At 45.6% G+C, this 20,095-nt stretch overlaps 1 protein-coding gene across 4 annotated transcripts; it reads left to right on the plus strand.

The window, feature by feature from the left end:
- Positions 1–1,050: 1,050 nt before the first annotated feature.
- On the plus strand, positions 1,051–19,292 carry GPR156 (G protein-coupled receptor 156). Of its 4 annotated transcripts, none has more exons than XM_083593189.1 (9): positions 1,051–2,542; positions 3,082–3,215; positions 5,339–5,474; positions 6,659–6,769; positions 8,099–8,224; positions 9,694–9,789; positions 11,923–12,159; positions 13,451–13,615; positions 15,457–19,292. In XM_083593189.1, exons 1-9 carry the CDS (start codon positions 2,423–2,425, stop codon positions 16,741–16,743), a joined length of 2,412 nt encoding a protein of 803 aa, XP_083449315.1. In that variant the 5' UTR covers positions 1,051–2,422; the 3' UTR covers positions 16,744–19,292. The 4 variants fall into 4 exon arrangements, with proteins under 4 accessions (XP_083449315.1, XP_083449317.1, XP_083449316.1 ...); XM_083593190.1 differs by having other exon boundaries at positions 1,052–2,542; positions 13,454–13,615; XM_083593191.1 differs by lacking the exons at positions 5,339–5,474; positions 6,659–6,769.
- The last annotated feature ends 803 nt before the right edge of the window (positions 19,293–20,095 follow it).

Raw genomic sequence — 20,095 nt, forward strand, 5'->3', positions numbered from 1 at the left:
CTTCCTTGGTGGTTTTTAGGCAGAGCTTGGGTGGCCATCTGTCCTAGATGCTTGAGTTGAGATTCCTGCATTGCAAGGGGGTTGGACTAGATGACCCCTGGGTCCCTTCCAACTCTATGATTCTGTGACCATGCTCACCTTTGTGTGCACCCTGACCCTTCGCGGCTGGAGGGGCTCCAGGAGGATCTGCAGAACTCCTTGCAGCATGACTTTCATTCACCTTCTCCCATGAAACAGGGATACTGCTCCCCACCTAATTGGCTCCAATGACCTCATCAGTAGTGGGGAAGGCTTTTCTCACCTGGATCAATAACTGGCCTGCCTAGTTGAGTAAAGGTTCATGTATGTATGGCATGATGGACCTTTCAGGAAGGGATGGGGGCGGCATACCTGCTCCATTCCCTCTTCCAAATTTAGATGCACCACAACCCTGTGGTGTAGGTTAGACTGAGAGAGAGCTACCCATCCAAGGTCATCCAGAAGTTTGAACCCAGGTCTCTCCCCTCCAAGTTAGGTACTCTGACCACTACGCCAGGCTGGTTGTAAGCACCAGTTTCTCTCAAGGTAGTTGGCTGGTGCCTTGCTGCCTACCTCACAGGGCTGTTGTGAGATGGGGAAAACATTATATTCTGCGCTCTCCCCCCGCCCCTTGTGTACCACGACTTTCTCCCCTTCTTTCTTTTCCAATAATGGAAGTCCAGGTGTGAGGCATGGCCAGTCTTGAGTGCACGTTACCTGGCCAAAGCTGTCCAATGGAACTGTTCCAAATCTTCTCCATCTCACCCCTCAAATAGTAATTTAAACCTTTGGTGGCTTTTTGATATAAAGCACTTGAATCTGCTTTGACTTGGACACTCCTTTTGTCCAACCAGAATTTACTCTCAGGGTCAGCTAGTTGCTTGTGTCTTGATGAATTTCGGTTATTGTAACAAAATAAAAAAATTCCTTTCAGTAGCACCTTAGAGACCAACTAAGTTTGTTATTGGTATGAGCTTTTGTGTGCATGCACAGTTCTTCAGATACACACGAAAGCTCATACCAATAACAAACTTAGTTGGTCTCTAAGGTGCTACTGGAAGGAATTTTTTTATTTTGTTTCGACTACGGCAGACCAACACGGCTACCACCTGTAACTTCGGTTATTGTAGACTGAGATCTTGACAGTGTGCTGGGAGGAGCACTGTTGCCTGTTGCCTCTGTGCTTGACCATTGTCCATTTTGGCTTATTACACAAGGCCAGTTAATGCTTTGCATACACACACACACACACACAGAGAGAGAGAGAGAGAGAGAGAGAGAGAGAGCTTTGAAAGAGGCAAACATGAAAGACCACTCCTAAGCCATTCTTCCCTGGACCAAGACTTTTTGAAAAGAAGCATAAAGACATGGCGTGTGTTTGTGTGGAACAGAGGCTGTAGCTCAGTGGCAGAGAACATGCTTAGCATACAGAAAGGTCCAGGTTCTGTCCCTGGTGTCCTCCTCCCTGGGACTGAAGCTGAGGGAGGCTGACCTAAGGCCAGTGAATGAGTGCAGGGCAGCAGTGGCATGTGGTCATTTGACCAGGGGGACTGGGCGAGTTGTCTAAATCTTCCCCTGCTGCCACCTTCCCAAAGCCCAGGAAGCTTCTGCATGGCTTAGGGAGGGAGATGCAACGCTCCGACGGGTCCAAGAGCCTTTTTGCTACCTTCCCAAAACCTGGAAAGCTTCTGCCCAGCTTGGAGTGGGAGGTTTGATGCTTATACATCAGGACATTACGTGCACGACGTCCCCGTCCCCCACAGCACTCACAAGCTGACACCTCTGGCCCTAACTGTCCCCCTATGAAAAATGTCACCGCACACCTCTGCATGGCAGAGATCCTAGAAACACAGAATTTTAGAGTTCGAAGGGACCACGAGGATCATCTAGTCCAATGCCTGCGATGCAGGAACGTTTTGCCCAATGTGGGGCTCAAATCCATGACCCTGAGATCAAGAGTCTCGTGCTCCGCTGACTGAGCTACCAGGTGGGCAAGTCAGAGACCTCCTCATTCATGCCTCAGCCAGGCCACTCCACCAGTTCTTGAGTGAGCCACAATCTATACAACGACTGCCTGCCTGGACACACGTAACTGGGAGAAACGACAAATGCTACCGCCACCCTGATTCACACGATAATTATGGTATATCATCAGAATTGGTGAGACGTAGCAAAGAGTTACAAACCAAGTTTCAAGTTGGCTCCCATGAGCAAGTTGACTTTGATTGTTAACTTAATTGCTGCCATGTTTCTGTCACTGTTTTGCTTGTGATCAACCCTCCCTCCCCCTTTTCAGGACACCCGAGAGGGGAGGAATTTGTTGCACATCTTGCTTGCTGCCACTGGATATACCCAATCTTGAGTTTCTTGGGACTGCGACACGGAAAATTGCACTGCCCAGACAATGTGGTTGAACGAAGGCTTACAATGCGCTGTGGAAACGGGATTCAATTACTCTAACCAGTGCGATAACACCCAGAAACAGCAGCAGAAGACCCTGCAGGACCTCTGTACTATAACAATTGTGGGTAAATGTATAAGGAAAGAGTTACAACTTTTAATGTTATTTGAAGTAAATATATGCCAGTTTAAAATGTGTGGGGTTTCTGGATTCTTATAATGTTAGGGTGGAAGCATTTTAAGCTGGACCCAGAGGCAAGCAACTTTATCCCCAAAGTGGGGGACTTCCAACATATATCAAAACATTATTAAACATTAAAAAACTTCCCTAGACAAGGCTGCCCTCAGATGGCTCGGGGGTTGGATAACTCCATACCCTCCAACATTTCTCCGGTGAAAATAGGGATGCCCTCAGGAAAAGCGGGACACTCTGGGATCAAATGAGAAACCAAGATGGTTTCTGTAAATCCAGGATTGCCCCTGGAAAATAGGGACATTTGAGGGTGTGCATTCTGTTTGTGGATATTAATTATTTCTGGTTTTCCTGAGATGGCCAATATAGCTCTTAAATTATGCTGCTTCAAGTTAAGTAGGTCCCCCCCCCCACCTCATCTGTCTTTGAGACAAAGGTGTTCTTACTATCTCCCGTCTGTCTTTCCTCAGACATCCTCTGACAACAGCTGTAAGAACTCCCCCTTTTCAGCAGCCATCTTGGGCATTGCATGGGTCTTCCTTACCAGTGGAGTCCTCCTCAGTTTCTTCTTTCTCATCTTCACAATTCACTTCAGAAAGAACAGGTAAGGCCAGAAATATATTGTGGTCATGTTTTCAGTAGCTGGGCATACTGCTCTAAGGCTCCATTGTTCCAGAGAAATCTTTTGCTATCATATACAGAATAGAAAGGCATTTTTTTCTCTGAACATTTGAAAATTAGCTCTAAAAAGAGCAGAATATGTCATGTTGTGCAAACTGCATGATTGTCTACATTTACACTGCAGATATTTAACAACAAATATTCCCAAGGTTGCCACAGGTTAATAAAACTGTTTTTAAGTCAGCAAAATAAAACAATGAATATAAAACGGTTTAGAACAAATTCAGAACAAGCATCAGAAAAATGCTTCCATTTGATGGCTGGAGGTCTGGGAGGAATGAAAAGGTGTTTACGTGTCTCCAAAAGGACAACTTCAGACGCAAAATGTGAAAACTTTGCAAAGAGGTTTAGATGTGTCTTCTGCTGTGCAGGAGCTGAAGTTCAGGAACTTCTTCTTATTCTCTATTGAATTTATATATTGCCCTAAACCCAGAGGTCTCAGGGCGGTTCGCAGAAAAGATCAACATAAACTTACTAAGAATCCTCATCCTAGGGATTTCCTACAATAAAGGGGGACATTCTGGGATCAAATCAGAAACCGGGGTGGCTCCTGTAAATCTGGGTCTGTCCCTGGAAAAGAGGGACACCTGGAAAAGAGGGACCCCTGGAGGGCCTCGAAGGGTTTGTGGTGATTTTATGTGTTCCTTTTTGGTGGGGAGAGGCCCCCTATTTTGGAAACTGCACCTGAGCCCCCAACCACTTTAATCCATCCTTGCTACTAAGTCATGTCACTTGGGATATTCAAGTGCAGTGTCACCATTATGCTGTGTCAGTGTGGTGACAACACCCAAAGGTACATCTTCTTTTCATCAATGATGCTGTGGAAGAGATGAACCAGGGCCTTGGACCAGTAAAGGGGTGGTAGAAGGCCAACCAACTAAAGCTCAATCCTGGTAAGATGGAGATGTTTTGGTTTCAGAGATAGTATTGGGCCTCCTTTGGATGACGTTGCCAACTTTCTTAGGGATCAGGTCTGCGGTCTGAGGTGCTATTAGACCCAGCCCCCTAGCTCTGGAGGCCCAGTTGTCTTCAGTGGCAAAAAGCACTGGGGAGCATTGAAAAAGGACTTCTCAGATAAAGCAGAGCAAGAGGGGGAAATTATTGCATTACATGGGTTGTAAGAGTGGGGCAAGCCTAACTTCTCTATCCAAGGGACGCTTGGATAGCTCACTTGGTTAGAACATGGTGCTGATAACTCCAAGGTTGCAGGTTCGATCCCTGTATGAGACAGCTGCATATTCCTGCGCTGTAAGGGGTTGCACTAAATGATCCTCAGGATCCCTTCCAACTCTACAATTCTATTTGTTGTTGTTGTTTAGTCGTTTAGTCGTGTCTGCCTCTTCGTGACCCCCTGGACCAGAGCACACCAGGCCCTCCTGTCTTCCACTGCCTCCCTCATGCTGGTAGCTTCGAGAACACTGTCCCACCATCTCGTCCTCTGTCATCCCCTTCTCCTTGTGCCCTCCATCTTTCCCAGCATCAGGGTCTTTTCCAGGGAGTCTTCTCTTCTCAGGAGGTGGCCAAAGTCTTGGAGCCTCAGCTTCAGGATCTGTCCTTCCAGGGAGCACTCGGGGCTGATTTCCTTCAGAATGGAGAGGTTTGATCTTCTTGCAGTCCATGGGACTCTCCAGAGTCTCCTCCAGCACCAGGATTCAAAAGCATCAATTCTTTGGCGATCAGCCTTCTTTATGGTCCAGCTCTCACTTCCATACATCACTACTGGGAAAACCATAGCTTTTACTATACGGACCTTTGTCGGCAAGGTGATGTCTCTGCTTTTTAAGATGCTGTGTAGGTTTGTCATTGCTTTCCTCCCAAGAAGCAGGCGTCTTTTAATTTCATGGCTGCTGTCACCATCTGCAGTGATCATGGAGCCCAAGAAAGTAAAATCTCTCACTGCCTCCATTTCTTCCCCTTCTATTTGCCAGGAGGTGATGGGCCCAGTGGCCATGATCTTCGTTTTTTTGATGTTGAGCTTCAAAATTCTATGGTTCCTCTTTAATAACCCTTGCCTCCATGTTTTCTTATCTCCTTTGTCTGCTGGAGGATTGTGAAAATGTCCAGTCCTAACCTGAACATAGTGACCCTGCTGGGCAGTGGCTTGACCTACAGTAGCGCTTACCTCTTTGGAGTTGAAAGACACAATTCATTGACCAGGCCGTCCCTGGAGATGCTGGTTCAGGTGGGTGAAAGCCAGCGGTGTGGCTCACGGGGCATTGCTCTTGTGGGGACAGTTTTATATTGCAAATTAGGCAGAATTCAAAGGGGTACGTGGACAAGTGATGCATGCGCACACAGATTAATCCTGCCCCATAGTTCCCCTTCAGAAAGAACTCTTCCAGGATGTCCAAACTGTTCTTTCAACTCCTAAAGTGTAACATTCCAAGGCATGGACTGAAGGAAGGTGATGAACCTTGCAGAAACTAAGGCGGCTTGGTTCTATTGGCATCGAGGGTGGGGTGGGGGGGACTGCCTGGGAATCCTATGTAGCCAATGTTGAGATAAATATCTGAGAGATGTAATAAATAGTTTTTGAGAGCCAATCTAATGTAGGGAATAGAGTGCTGGACTGAGACTGGGGTTATAATCCTCATTCAGCCATGAGACCCACATTTCAACACCTTCCATTACATGAAACCTTGAATAATATCTACGATGCCAAAAACAATAATGACAAGTGCAACTCAGTATCTCAAAACCTAACAGTCTGAATATTCCTAAAATAAGTCCATGAAAACAACTCTTTATGTATATACTTGTGCTCGTGTGATCCCAATGGAACTCCGACAACAAGGTACCCAGATTTCAATCTCTGTTTTTGAAAAGAGCAAACTGCCGTTCTAAGGCTGGAGCTGTCCTGTTTGGCAGAGCATTAATTGCCATTGTATCATTCCTTTTCGGTCCAACCAGAAGAAGAGTTACAAAACAGAGACTGAAATCCGGGTATCTTGTTGTTATCTTGGCATTGTGTATATTATTTAAGATTTCATGGAATAGAAGTTGTTGAAATGTCATACATTATTGTTAACGAATTTTTGTAAATCAGCATACAGAGTTGTTTAGTTTGTGATTTATCTCTTTGTATTCCTTGGGTGTGGGACTGAGCTCAACAGTCGTTCCCCAGCACCAGGCTCCTGGAATTGGCTCCCAAGATGTGAACAGGACCAGGACCAGGATAACATTGTTAGTGGCACTGAAGAGAATGAGTGGGATCACACTTCTTCTGTCCTTGTGGCAGAGTGGCTGCCATTATTTTTAAAAGGAGATCTTGATTACAAATATCCCATGTTTCTCTTGAAACTTAGATTTATGGACCTCTGTGTTTTTATTTCTCTCTCCTCCACAACCCAACACGTACCCCTACAGGTGAGAATCAGCTTGTTGTGTATTGGGGTCTCTCTGGCTTTTGGCCCCATTCTAGGGAAAAGTTGGCGGTTGTATAAAGTGTTCAGTCGGCAAGTTCCAGACAAGAGAGTGGTGAGTTCTTACAATGTACATCCAGCTGTCAGAAACAAATAAGACTGGGCCACAGTTATTGGGACTGAAATATACACGTTGGAAGTAATCACCATGTCTGGGGCCGGATTCAGTGGCCCCTGGACAAAGTGCCCCCAGCAGTGAGACCTGCTACCTGGAGGCAGCAGGCCTCACCTAGGGAGGCCCCCTCCCTCCTGTCAAGGGAACTTTCCTTCAGCAGAGCTGGGCTCAGAACATGGCAGGTGGTTGTAGAGACTGGCAGTCTCTTGAATCTATTTTCAGATTGGTTGGCCTTTCCCATACAGCTTTCAGCCTCGTGCTGGGAAGCTGTACTGACCACTCAAAGTAGATAAGTAAAGGTAAAGGACCCCTGGACGGTTGCATCCAGTCAAAGGCGACTATGGGGTTGGGGCACTCATCTCGCTTTCAGGCTGAGGGAGCCAGTATTTGTCCACAGACAGCTTTCCGGGTCATGTGGCCAGCATGATTAAACCGCTTCTGGCACAGCAGAACACCGTTATGAGTGCCAGAGCGCACAGAAATGCCATTTACCTTCCCGCCGGAGCGGTACCTATTTATCTACTTGCGCTGGCGTGCTTTCGAACTGCTAGGTTGACAGGAGTTGGGACAGAGTAACGGGAGCTCATCCTGTCATGGGGATTTGAACCGCTGACCTTCTGATCGGCAAGCCCAAGGGGCACAGTGGTTTAGAGACCACAGCGCCACCTGTGTCCGAATGAGCTCCCGTTGCTCGGTCCCTGCTCCTGCCCACCTAGCAGTTCGAAAGCACGTCAAAGTGTAAGTAGATAAATAGGTACCGCTCTGGCGGGAAGGTAAATGGCGTTTCCGTGCGCTACTCTGGTTCGCCAGAAGCGGCTTAGTCATGACCCAGAAGCTGCATGCTGGCTCCCTCGGCCAATAAAGCGAGATGAGCGCCGCAACCCCAGAGTTGTCCGCGACTGGACCTAATGGTCAGGGGTCCCTTTACCCTTTACCTTTAATGGTCCATCTGGTACTTCATCAGGAAGCCAGTCTGGCTTATATTTTAACATGCTAAATTCATCATCTGGCACTCAGAAATTAGAAGGGGAGTCCAGGCACTATAAAGAATTTGTTTTCTGTGGTGTTATTTTGTCATCTCACTCTTTTTGGTATTTGATAACAAAGGAAACATTAGCTGGTCCTGATTTCTGGCTATGTTCTCTAGTCTTGCTTATCTCAGTACTGTATATGGTTTTGGAGGAAACTCCTCTGTGTGCGCACAAAAGATGAACTGCAATATTGACACAGCAGATCACAAAGTGAGCAAGTTAAGTGTCTCTTTTACAGATTATCAAAGATTTCCAGCTGCTGGTGATGGTGTCTGTGTTAGTGCTGGCGGACATTATCCTGCTCTTGATATGGATGTTCGTGGATCCAGTCCAGTGTCTCCAAAGTCTCAATGCAGATCTGAAGGTAAGATGAGGAGGGAGTGCAGGTTGGATGTCTGGACATAGACTGTGAACATGGGTGCATCACTAAGAGAAAGCTGTGCACCCTCCAACTTTCAAAATATGAAAACAAGGAAAACTCTGCCCCATATACAGTACTTGGGTGAGGTCAGGTTGGAGCTTAATGATATAGGGTTGGGGGAGCTTTGAGTTTGAAGACAGACCCAATGCAATCACTGCTGTGAATGTGCTATAAATGAGAATTTAAGGCAGACCTTGAGCAGATAATTCCCTGGGCAAACCTCAGATTATTGAGTTAGTCAAACATGCAACAAAACACACATGCAACCCATTGCTGTGGAATTTAGCTTGTATAATTAGGTATTTTAGGACACACTTATCTTTTGTTGTTGTTACAGAACAGTGACTATCAGAGAGAAGGGACTAGTAGCCAAGCTGCTTAGTAAATCCATGCCAGAGAATTATTACACGCAAACTTCAACAGGCTTTTGTACAGCACTGTTCCCATTTTACAGCTCGGGAATATAGAGGCTGAAAGATTAAAAATGCAGGCTAATTAGTAGATTCATCACACAGAAGGAGCCTAATGACGACCATTCTGTTTTACAAATGGGAAACAAGGAGGCCAAAGAAAGCAGTGGTTGAATTGGGTGTGATTGTGGTTGCTTTCAAACTAGCTGTTCAGTATGCACTCAGCTTGATCAGCTTGTGGAGAGTTTAGATAATGTGCATCAAAGCAGGTGTTATCCATCTTGACAGTGCATTTTCCCCGTCGCTTTTCTTATCGCAAAATGTATTATCTTTCGGGGAAGTAGGTTTGTTGTGTAAAAGCTCCAAATATGCTTTAATAGTGCAGCCTGAATTTGCCAGGATATGATTGAATCCCACCTGAAAATAGGGACAATGTAGATGTTGCCAGTGGGACGCAGCTGGCACTGTGGGTTAAACCACAGAGCCTAGGGCTTGCCGATCAGAAGGTTGGCGGGTTGAATCCCCGTGATGGGGTGAGCTCCCGTTGCTCAGTCCCTGCTCCTGCGAACCTAGCAGTTTGAAAGCATGCCAAAAAGTGCAAGTAGATAAATAGGTACGGCTCCGGCGGGAAGGTAAACGGCATTTCCGTGTGCTGCTCTGGTTCGCCAGAAGTGGCTTAGTCCTGCTGGCCACATGACCCGGAAGCTGTACGCCGGCTCCCTCGGCCAATAAAGCGAGATGAGCGCTGCAACCCCAGAGTTGGCCACGACTGGACCTAATGGTCAGGGGTCCCTTTACCTTTATAGATGTTGCCAGTGATTGCAGCAAGCAAGCAAGCAAGCAAGCAAACAATTCCCGCATATCCATGTGAATCCATTATTTATTCCAAGTCTGATTTCAGTACTGAAGTGCAATCAGAAGCAGACATTTCAATTCTGTTGCATCCTGGGCATTTTGCAGATGGGAAGAAGCCTTCTGTTTTGTGTTTCAATTCTGTTCTAGGTGACAGAGAGAGGTTTGACTTGCGCAGTGAGCCAAGGGTACTTCTGCACATCAACGTACTCTGATCTTTGGCTTCTTCTCTTTCTGGGATTTAAGGTATGAAATTGGTTCCAGTTTCTCGTTGATCATGGCTATTTATTCTTAGAAAATCAACCAGGCAAGGGCAAAGTGTGTGACAAACGCCATATCTCGTTTGGCCCACATTTCGCAGACGAACTTTTATAACACTTGTAACTCATTGTCATACCCAGGGCTCTTCCTGAACATTGGCCCCTCTGCTGGTACACATAAAAGCTCTTCTCTAAGTTGTATTATGGATGCGGGTGGCACTGTGGTCTAAATCACTGAGCCTCTTGGGCTTGCTGATTGGAAGGTCGGCGGTTCGAATCCCCGCGACGGGGTGAGCTCCCGTTGCTTTGTCCCTGCTCCTGCCAACCTAGCAGTTCAAAAGCACGAAATGCAAGTAGATAAATAGGTACTGCTGTGGCAGGAAGGTAAATGGTGCTTCTGTGCTCTCTGACTTCTGTCATGGTGTTCCTTTGCGCCAGAAGCGGTCTAGTCCTGCTGACCACATGACCCAGAAAGCTGTCTGTGGACCAACGCTGGCTCCCTCGGCCTGAAAGCGAGATGAGCACCGCAACCCCATAGTTGCCTTTGACCGGACTAAACCGTCCAGGGGTCGTTTACCTTTTTTTAAACCTATTATTTTATAGCAGGGCTGGTGAACCCTACTGCCTTTCCAGAGGTCTTCCAACTCCCAATGTTTCCACCCACCATGGCCAATGGTCAAGACAAATTGGTCAAGGGACATCCTGCAACATCTAGAGAACCTCAGGTTTCCCATACCTGCCTTGCCTCTCTTATTTTATAGGCGCTTCCTTGCCTCTTCTGTATTTAATGCTTGCTAATTATCTGGTAAGGGACCTGGGTGGCGCTGTGGGTTAAACCACAGAACCTAGGACTTGCCGATCAGAAGGTCGGCGGTTCGAATCCCCGCGGCGGGGTGAGCTCCTATTGCTTGGTCCTTGCTCCTGCCAATCTAGCAGTTCGAAAGCACGAAATGCAAGTAGATAAATAGGTACCGCTCTGGCGGGAAGGTAAACGGTGTTTCCGTGCGCTGCTCTGGTTCGCCAGAAGCGGCTTAGTCCTGCTGGCCACATGACCCGGAAGCTGTACGCCGGCTCCCTCGGCCAGTAAAGCGAGATGAGCACCGCAACCCCAGGGTCGGCCACGACTGGACCTAATGGTCAGGGGTCCCTTTACCTTTACCTTTATAATTATCTGGTAAGACTGCATGGTTGGAGGGTTCTTGGTGGGTGGCCTAATTCAGCCTCTCTCCTTTCCCAGCACATTGTTGCTTTCAACTTTCCCTTTAAATCTGCAAAGGAGGAACAGATTATTGAAGGCAATTGCTAGATCATCTTGGCCGAACGAATTTTAGTTTCAATCAACAGTAAAGGTGCTGACCCTGCAACAAGTATGTGTTTGAATCTGATTAGGTTTCTGCAACATGTTATATGTGGGGCTGCCTCTGAAGACGGTTTGGAAACTTCAGCCGGTGCAGAATTTGGCCGCTAGTTTGCTCACCAGGGCAAGAGGGTTTGAGGCTATAACGCCAGTCCTGGCTCAACTGCACTGGCTGCCAATTAGTTTCTGGGCCCGATTCAAAGTGCTTGTTTTGACCTATAAAGCCTTAAACAATTACCCCCCCCCCACTCCACACAAGTAGTTTAAAAGGCTGTAGATTATTTAATTAGCCAAAGGAGGAATGTTTTTGCCTGGTGTCTTAAATATATGTAAAGCAGGAAAGTCTATAAGTAAAGCAGGAAAGCACGGAGCCATTGGAGAAGATGTTCTTGAGTCGCCACCCTCCATCCCTCTTGGGGGCACAAGAAGAACAGCCTCACATGGTGATCCCAGGGTCCAGATTGGTTCGTATGGGGAGAGGCGGTCCTTCTGAGCCCTTGAAGGCTTTATAGATCAAAACCAGCACCTTGAATTGGGCCCAGAAACATTATTTTTGTGTTTTTATATTGTAGACCACCCTGTGATCCTCAGAGGAAGGGTGGTATATAAATTTAATAAATACTGTAGTGAAAATAATAATAAGGGGCTGGCTAATTGGAAGACGACACCTTACTAAAGTACCCACATTCTGCAAAATGCTAGAACTCTTTCTCCTGAATTAACGCTTCTACAACCAAGTGTTGTTGTTTTGTTTCCCCGCAGGGCATCCTCTTGATCTATGGGGCCTACCTTGCTGGCCTGACAGATGATCTCAGCTGTTCACCTGTCAATCAATCCCTGACCCTCATCATTGGAATAGCCATTATTTTCCTCTCAACGGGCGTTATGCTGGTGGTGAATCGTTTTTTCCACTTGTGGCACAACCTGGTCTTTGGATTTACCTCAGGAGGAATCTTTGTCTGCACATCTACAATCAATTGTTTAATCTTTATTCCACAGGTAAGAAACTGGAGGGGAGGAAGAAGGAACCCAAATCATTGCTACCTGCCCCCTGCCTCCCAGAAAAGCTCAATACGTTTCCCCAAAAATGAGATTTGTAAAGGATAGCTGAGGTGCCGGCAGTGAGCTGGGAATGCGTTACTGAGATAATTTAGCCTCAAATATGTATAAGATGGCACTTATCTGTTTGTTAATCAACCAGTGGGTAGAAGCAGCCTGTACTGTATTGTATTGTATTGTATTGTATTGTATTGTATTGTATTGTATTGTATTGTATGTAGCCAACTTTAGGGAATCTTCTGGATTGATAGGCATGGTAGAAGTTAAATATATACAGTGGTACCTCGGTTTTCGAACATCTCTGTTGACAAACATTTCGGTTTTCGAACGTCATAAACCCGGAAGTAAATGCTTTGGTTTTTGAACACGCCTCAGAAGTCGAACATGCCACGCAGCTTCCTCTGAGTGCATGATCCTGAGGTCTAGCTGTCAGCTGTTGAGTTTTTGGTTTTTGAACGTTTCAGAACTCGAACGGTCTTCCAGAATGGATTACGTTCGGAAACCGAGGTATCACTGTACTGGAAGTCCGTTCCACAACCAAAGCGTTCCAAAATCAAGGCGTGCTTTCCCATAGATTAATCTGTTCCAGGCTTTTAAAAACAACCCCTAAAACAGCAATTTAACATGAATTTTACTAATTTTACTATCTGGTCTCTAACGAGACCATTGATCCATAAAATGAAAGCAATAAACAATGTACTGCAATAATACAATCAATCAATCAATCAATCACTGAACTAGGTTCCACACAGGCACAAAAACAAAACAAACAAAAAAGCCGCAAAAATGCAAAATAAATAGTAAAAACAGGTAGACCTCAGCATAACACTCAAAATGGAAGGGTGGCACTCAAAACGGAGCGTGTTCAGCTTCTGAAAAAAGTTCGCAAACCAGAACACTTATTTCCGAGTTTGCAGTGTTTGGGCTCCAAGTTGTTCAACTTCTAAGCCATTTGAGAACCAAGGTACCACTGTATAGGATAAGAAACTTATCTGCATGAGCAATGCCTTTTCATATTAGGAAAAAAACGAGAAAAAGGTTCAAATATAGCATTAGCTTCAGGTATGTGTTGTGTTTACAGACAGAGGCCTTAGCCTATAATGCAGCTTCGGGGATAAATGTTTTTGTTTTCTTAATTCTCACTTGTTTTTTCCTCTTTCCATCTTCATCATCTTTCAGTTTTCCTCTAATACAACTAATTTATAGGTCTACAATATACTTTAATGTTCAGCAGGTCAGAAAATGGAAGGCTTTTGAAAAACAGAAAGATGACGTCAATAATATGGCCAAGTATTTTACCAGCTCAAGCAAGAACTTCCACTCTACCATGTACAGTGATGAGGAGATCTACCAGCTGCTGGGGGAAAAGAATTCCATGATGCAGCAGCTGGTAGAGGTGAGAAACTTTCACTCAGTTGCTAGCAGATAACAGCACCTTGTTTAGGGGATTTTTACTGGCTGCCAGTCTGCTACCAAGCCAAGCTTTTTGGTGCTAAAATATCAATCAATCAATCAATCAATCTCCTTTATTGGCATAAGAAAAGTGCATCGCATACATGGATCAGAACACAACACAGTTAACAAAACATAGTACGAGATACTTTCGGATAAAACTGTCTAGACATTTTGAGGTACGAAAATGGTTCTTAGGACCTATGGTGACATAATGTCACAAGAAGAAAGAACTTGCCCTGTTTGTGAGCTTTCCAGGGGTGTTCAGTTCACTGGATGTTGGATTGGACAGGCAGGTAGTTTGATTCAGTGGAGCAGTTTCTATGAGAGAATATCCTTTTGTTTAAATGAAGAGATGCTCACAACATTCTGTCAGAAAACTATCCTATCTTTGAGAAGAAACCATAAATGAATATCGCTGTGTGTGTCTGAACCCACATGCATGTCCAGCACTTTTGTGCATTCCTACACACACTACCAAGAGGTTTCGAATGTGCAGCTGTTATAAATATGTGCTTTATGCCTTAACTTTATGCCCCAAGAAGTTTCTTCAGCAAATGAAGTAAGGCGGGTGGCAAAATGCAAAGCTTATTTATTTAATTACATATTTATAATCCACACTTCTATAACAATATATATAAAGATGGTATGCAACTCATCAGAATAAAATCAGCAACAACATAAAACTATCATTTAAAACTTCAGTAAGTACTGACTGGTTAAAATGAAGAAAGGGAGGGATGATTCCTACTGAAGCTCTGCTGGCAGGGAGTTTCATGGGGCAGGATCTGACACAGTAAAGGCTTGGTCCCTTGTGAAGCCCAGACTGTGGGGAACCACCAAGAGTGTCCCATCAGAGGACCTCGGTTATCCAGGTGGATCATAAGGAATCAGAGAGTCCTTAAGGTTCTTTGGCCGCACGTTCCCCTCCATGGTTGCACCCCATCTATAGAACCATTGTTGTTTATTTGTTGTTAGGTTATGAGTGGGAGAGTCATTGCTTTGTTTTCCTTCTTATTTTTTAAAAATGATGTATTGTGTTTTTATCTTGTATTCTTATGCCGTGAACTGGATTTCATAAATACAGAAATAATTTTTTTATTGCCAGACAACAATTTCCAGGCTTTTAGGGTCTAATGAGATTCCAGTATTGAGTTGGATATTCTGGTTTTATGTTGCTTATTTTTTATGTCTATGTGCTTGTAACTTGTACAGTCGTACCTTGGATCCTGAACGCCTTGGTACTCGTCTGTTTTGGCTCCCGAATGCCATAAACCCAGAAGTGAGTGTTCTGGTTTGCAAACGTTCTTTGGAAGCCAAACATCCAACGCAGCTTACGCAGCTTCCAATTGAGTGCAGGAAATCCTGCAGCCAATCAGAGTCCATGCCTTGGTTGTCAAACATTTTTGGAAGTTGAATGGACTTCTGGAATGGATTCTGTTTGACAACCAAGGTACGACTTACAGATAGGTAGCCATGTTGGTCTGCCATAGTCAAAACAAAAAATTTTTTTTCCTTCCAGTAGCACCTTAAAGACCAACTAAGTTAGTTCTTGGTATGAGCTTTCGTGTGCATGCACACTTCTTCAGATACAAGTACGACTGTACTTGTAAATGGGATAGATAATTTATTTTGGAAGTATATGTTAAATAACTGCATATCTAGTCATTCTTTCTGAATTATTCTACCTCAATTCTTCTGTATGGGTAATTAGGCCTAACTTCTGTTTTTTACCTGCACACCCTCACTTTTCTGACAAATTTTACCTTGGTTTATTCAATATAGAAAGATACAGCAATTGCAACTCTTCAAGAGCAAGTGAATAATGCTAAGAAGAAGCTGATGAGACTTGTGACTGCCGAGGAAAAATACAATCCGATTGACTCTCCATTTCCTCCTTCTTCCTACTCTGCAGCCAGTTGTTCTTATGCAGCAGTTGGAAACCCAATGAGTTCTCCTTTTTCACCTGGTCAGGGGCTAAACTCAAGGCAGCATCCTAGGCTCTTACATTTACAGTGCAAACCAGGATTGCTTAGTAAAAAAGATTCCACTGATGATCTGGAACGCACAAATCAACACCAGCAGAAAATACTGCCAGAAATTGCTGTTGGGTACAGACCTCTGAATGGATGCAAGAATGTCGCTGGTCATTCAAGTGACCAAGATCAATGGTTCACCCAATATACCACCACACTTAGTATGGGCGCCCCGCAGGACCCACTCGGACAGAGTTGTTCCACACCGAGGGAGGAAGCAAAGCCGCCATGTATGCCTCAGAGGCAGCTTCCGGGGACCAGCTATGTGAGCAGTGAAAAGCTTCAGGAAATATTGCAAGAGCTAAGTATGAACCACGTTGCTATTGCCCAGATGTCTCCCAGGGGACCTGAGCAAAGTGTCGATTGCAACATGTGCACATTATGGGAGCCAGAGGAGATCCAGGCAGGAGAGTCTATAAAGCTTAGTCCTTGTAAGTCAAGACAGGGGAGGAAAACCCCCAGCTCCACGGTTCCTGATACTTGGCATATTGTGGACAAGGCAACCAGCAGAAGGCAAAGAAATTTCAGTGGATTAACAGAATTTCATCAGGCTGCAGCAGGAGACACTGAGGACAGATGTTCCCTGCATCAGCCACCCTCTTCGTCATCACCAGTGGTTAAGAAAACGCTGAACTACAAGGCTGAAAACTGGTCCAAGCATTCCAGCAACGATGGGTGTGGCTGGCTGCTAGACAAGTGCCAAGGGAAGAATGGCGTGTCCGCTCTTTATCTTAGCAGATCCAGGAATCTCCGTCATCATCAGAATTTTCTGACTCACACCGTGCTCGGCCCTGTCCCTTCTCAGCGCTTTTATCCTGATTCTGATTCTGGCAGCAGTTCCTCTGGGACAGTGACCCATTGCGACCACAGACAGCGCTGTGAAGTTTGCCACGACCGCCTGTCTTCCTCTAGCGATAGCTGCATCACTGATACAGATCCCGAGCTCAGTGTGGCCCTGGACTACTGTGCAAAGCTTTATGGCAAGCGTCAACCAGTTGTGAACTTCATTGAGGATTTGGAGCCCACCTATGTGTAGGGGTTGGCAATTCAAGAGCCCCCCCCAAGACCCTGATATTACAGGGTGGAAACCTGAGACCCAGGGGTGGGTGGCCCCTGATGGTATCCTGGTGTGCAGGCCTCCCTCTGCTACCTTGAGGGGGTCAGGCAAACCTTGAGACCAGGTCAGCCGTGGAGGTCTGGCAGGGAGGGCAGTGGCATGTCGGGGGGGGGGGAGGGTGTGGTCCCAGGTGCCTTTTTTTGAGGGGATTTCAGAAGCTGCCTCCCAACAAGCTGGACAGAGACTTCTGCAGCCAAGCTGGTGACAAATGTATTGCTCTGTTTCCCTTTGGACCACATCAGCAAGACCAAGGTGTGTGTGTGCACTCTTGTCATCTGGGCAGCCCGGAACCTCCATACACACTGCCGAGACTTGCGCCCCAGAGAGAAGTGGAGCTGTCCTTTTTTAAAAAAAATGACTTTAAAAATGGTTGTCTGTGTTGCCATCTAGTGGCAATAAATCAAGAGAAACAGCTTTGTATGAAAATGGAAGGCAATTGTGGGCTTACTGAACTTGAATCCATGCCTCTCCAAATACAGTTTTCTGTGTGGCATTTTATTAACCATGTTACATAAGAAAACTTGCTGGATAGGTACATCCTACAGCCCTGCTATGTCATTGGCTAATGTGGAGGAACTAACACTGACATAATGTAGCTGTGATCCTAACTGCAGTGTTTATTGGAGAGCATCATTTGTGAAGCAAGCTCTGACAGCAACATGGAGGGATGGGGCTGCCAACCTTTCATTTTTGTAGATCCCCTGTGCCTTTCACAGCTGAAGTAACACAACTCTCCCAATCAGCCACATGCCAATGGTGGCCAGCACAGGGTGCCAACCTTGAATAAAATATTCAGGGAGGCCGGGTACATCACACACACACATCACATGGTGCAAAGCACACACACACCATTTGAATGGCAGTGTCCATCAACTTGGGGGGGGGAGCAGCCCCCTTAAATATTTTATTGGGGGTGCCAAAGGGCCTCAGCCCCTAGAAGTTGGCTGCTATGTGGCGGCAGCTGTTATGTTTGTCTACAAAGCACTCTGGAAACCCCAGGAGACCAGTAAAAGTTGACTAAGTGGCAGCCTTCAGATAGGTTTCCAAATGGTCATTGCTGGTATAGATATTGCTTGACCTACACATCACTGAGAGTAAAGAACGTATTCTGTCTCTAGTGACTGACCTGTTTCGTGTGCCTTGGCTTTGATCTTGCAATTAAGAAAATGAGTGATGAGGCAACAGGTTAAGCTGAGTTCTCCGTGTTTACCAACAAAAGTAGCTTGGCTCCTCATTCCTTTCATTAGTACATGACGGTATTTTTTTCCAAATGAGAACCTCCTGATCTAATTGTCTGCAGCAACTTGGGGGAAGCTAGCCAGGTCTATAAATTTGGAACAATCTAGTGAAGAGGCTCCTTCCATAAGTGGAGCCCCAGCTATTGAAGCATCTCAGTCCTAGTGATGAAGCAGCAAGCCAAGGCAGCAGGCATCTGTGTGACTAGAAGGTAAACACAATTAAGTCATTCATTAAATGCATAACATTAAACTAAAGTAAGGGCACTGTGGGTTAGGAACTAAATCCTGCAAACTTATAACACATGAGCTAAATTCTAGGGGTGAGACGCCTGCAGAACCATTTTTTTTAGCTCTACCCTAGCAGAGAGGTCTTTGAGGGGCTACTGCGAACCTGAAACCTAGATTAAATTCTAGTTTTGGAGACCAAAAAAAGCAAATCAGTGCTCCTGAATCTTCCTTTGCAGCCGTGGCTTGAACTTTTTTTGCAATATATAGGACACTGGGCGTAGAAAATGTGGGTGTGGCTTGCCAAAAATAGGTCAGTAGGCCAGCCTCTGAGTCCTGACAGGCCATCAGTGCGTAGGCAATTGCACACCACTGCCATAGATCTTTGGGTTTTCTACACACCAGCTGTTAAGTTCCTCACTTAACAGTATCAACTCACTTTTTGTAGGTCTGTATACTTTTGAAGGAGCATCTATCAGGAACAAACCTTTTTTTTTCCAAATAGGGGCTGGAAAAGAGTGAAGCTGTCCTGATTCAAGAGTGTATGTGTTCTGCTGATATACGTTAGGGGCAGTGCTTGACCAGCTTTTCCAGATCTTCCAGATATGGCCACCTTACTTAACAGTTGAATTGAATAAAGTTTTCTTCTGGGAAATCCTAGGTTGTGTGTCATCAGAAATTTCTGAGGAGAGACAACCACTTACATGCCTCACAAAATACAGCTATCCTCTATCCTTAATTTGATATGTCTGGTCTAAAAAAGCCCAAGATCTCCTAAGAAGCAATGCATTACCCTAGACAGGAGAAATTCCTGCTCTGCACATCTTACTTTGGAAGCATTTACTGGGGTATGTTCCAGATGTTCCAATGCAGGGGCTGAGACTGGTAGATCATTCAGCATTCCCATGCTGACAGCCCAGTTGGTAAATGATCTTGTAAGCTGCTAAAGCCGAATGCTGTCGCTGAGTTGCTATCATGGTTTTCAGTGCATTCTTTCCCTTAAAATAAAAGGCTCTGTTACAATGGATAGATACTGGTGACATTTCAGTATCTAGACTCTCTTTTCCCATCTAATAGCCCTGTTCTGGTTTATTTAAAGGTAAAGGGACCCCTGACCATTAGGTCCAGTCGCAGATGACTCTGGGGTTGCGGCACTCATCTCGCTTTATTGGCCAAGGGAGCCAGCGTACAGCTTCCGGGTCATGTGGCCAGCAGGACTAAGCCGCTTCTGGCGAACCAGAGCACCGCACGGAAATGCCGTTTATCTGCTTACACTTTGATGTGCTTTCAAACTGCTAGGTTGGCAGGAGAAGGACCGAGCAACGGGAGCTCACCCCATCGCGGGGATTCGAACCGCCGACCTTCTGATCGGCAAGTCCTAGGCTCTGTGGTTTAACCCACAGCGCCACCCGTGTCCCTATTTCTGGTTTATTTAGTGCATTGCATATCCTCCTTGGAATTCATGTTACGTGACAGGCAGTCTTCCATAGGATGAAGCACTGGCAGGCTTCTTCTTGCCTGTCTCCCGGGTGCCACAAAACTCATTTTCTTAGCAGGTGTTACAAAGGTTCCAAGAGTGCTGAAAACTTTGGAAGGAACCAATGCTGCTGATTCAATATCCCTAGATGCACCCAAGGTTCTGACAGGTTTTGTGAAAAACGGAAACTATTCAATACCTGGGAAACGTCCAGTTTGCGAAATTGTTGGCATCCTCTCAGCATGACTAGCAAGTCCTCCATTCTTGGAGCTAAAGGTAAAGGAGCCCTGGACGGTTAAGTCCAGCCAAAGGCGACTATGGGGTTGCAGCA

This window comes from Podarcis filfolensis (genome assembly GCF_964270895.1).
Source record: "Podarcis filfolensis genome assembly, chromosome: 17".
In the NCBI taxonomy this organism is placed as follows: Eukaryota; Metazoa; Chordata; class Lepidosauria; order Squamata; family Lacertidae; genus Podarcis; species Podarcis filfolensis.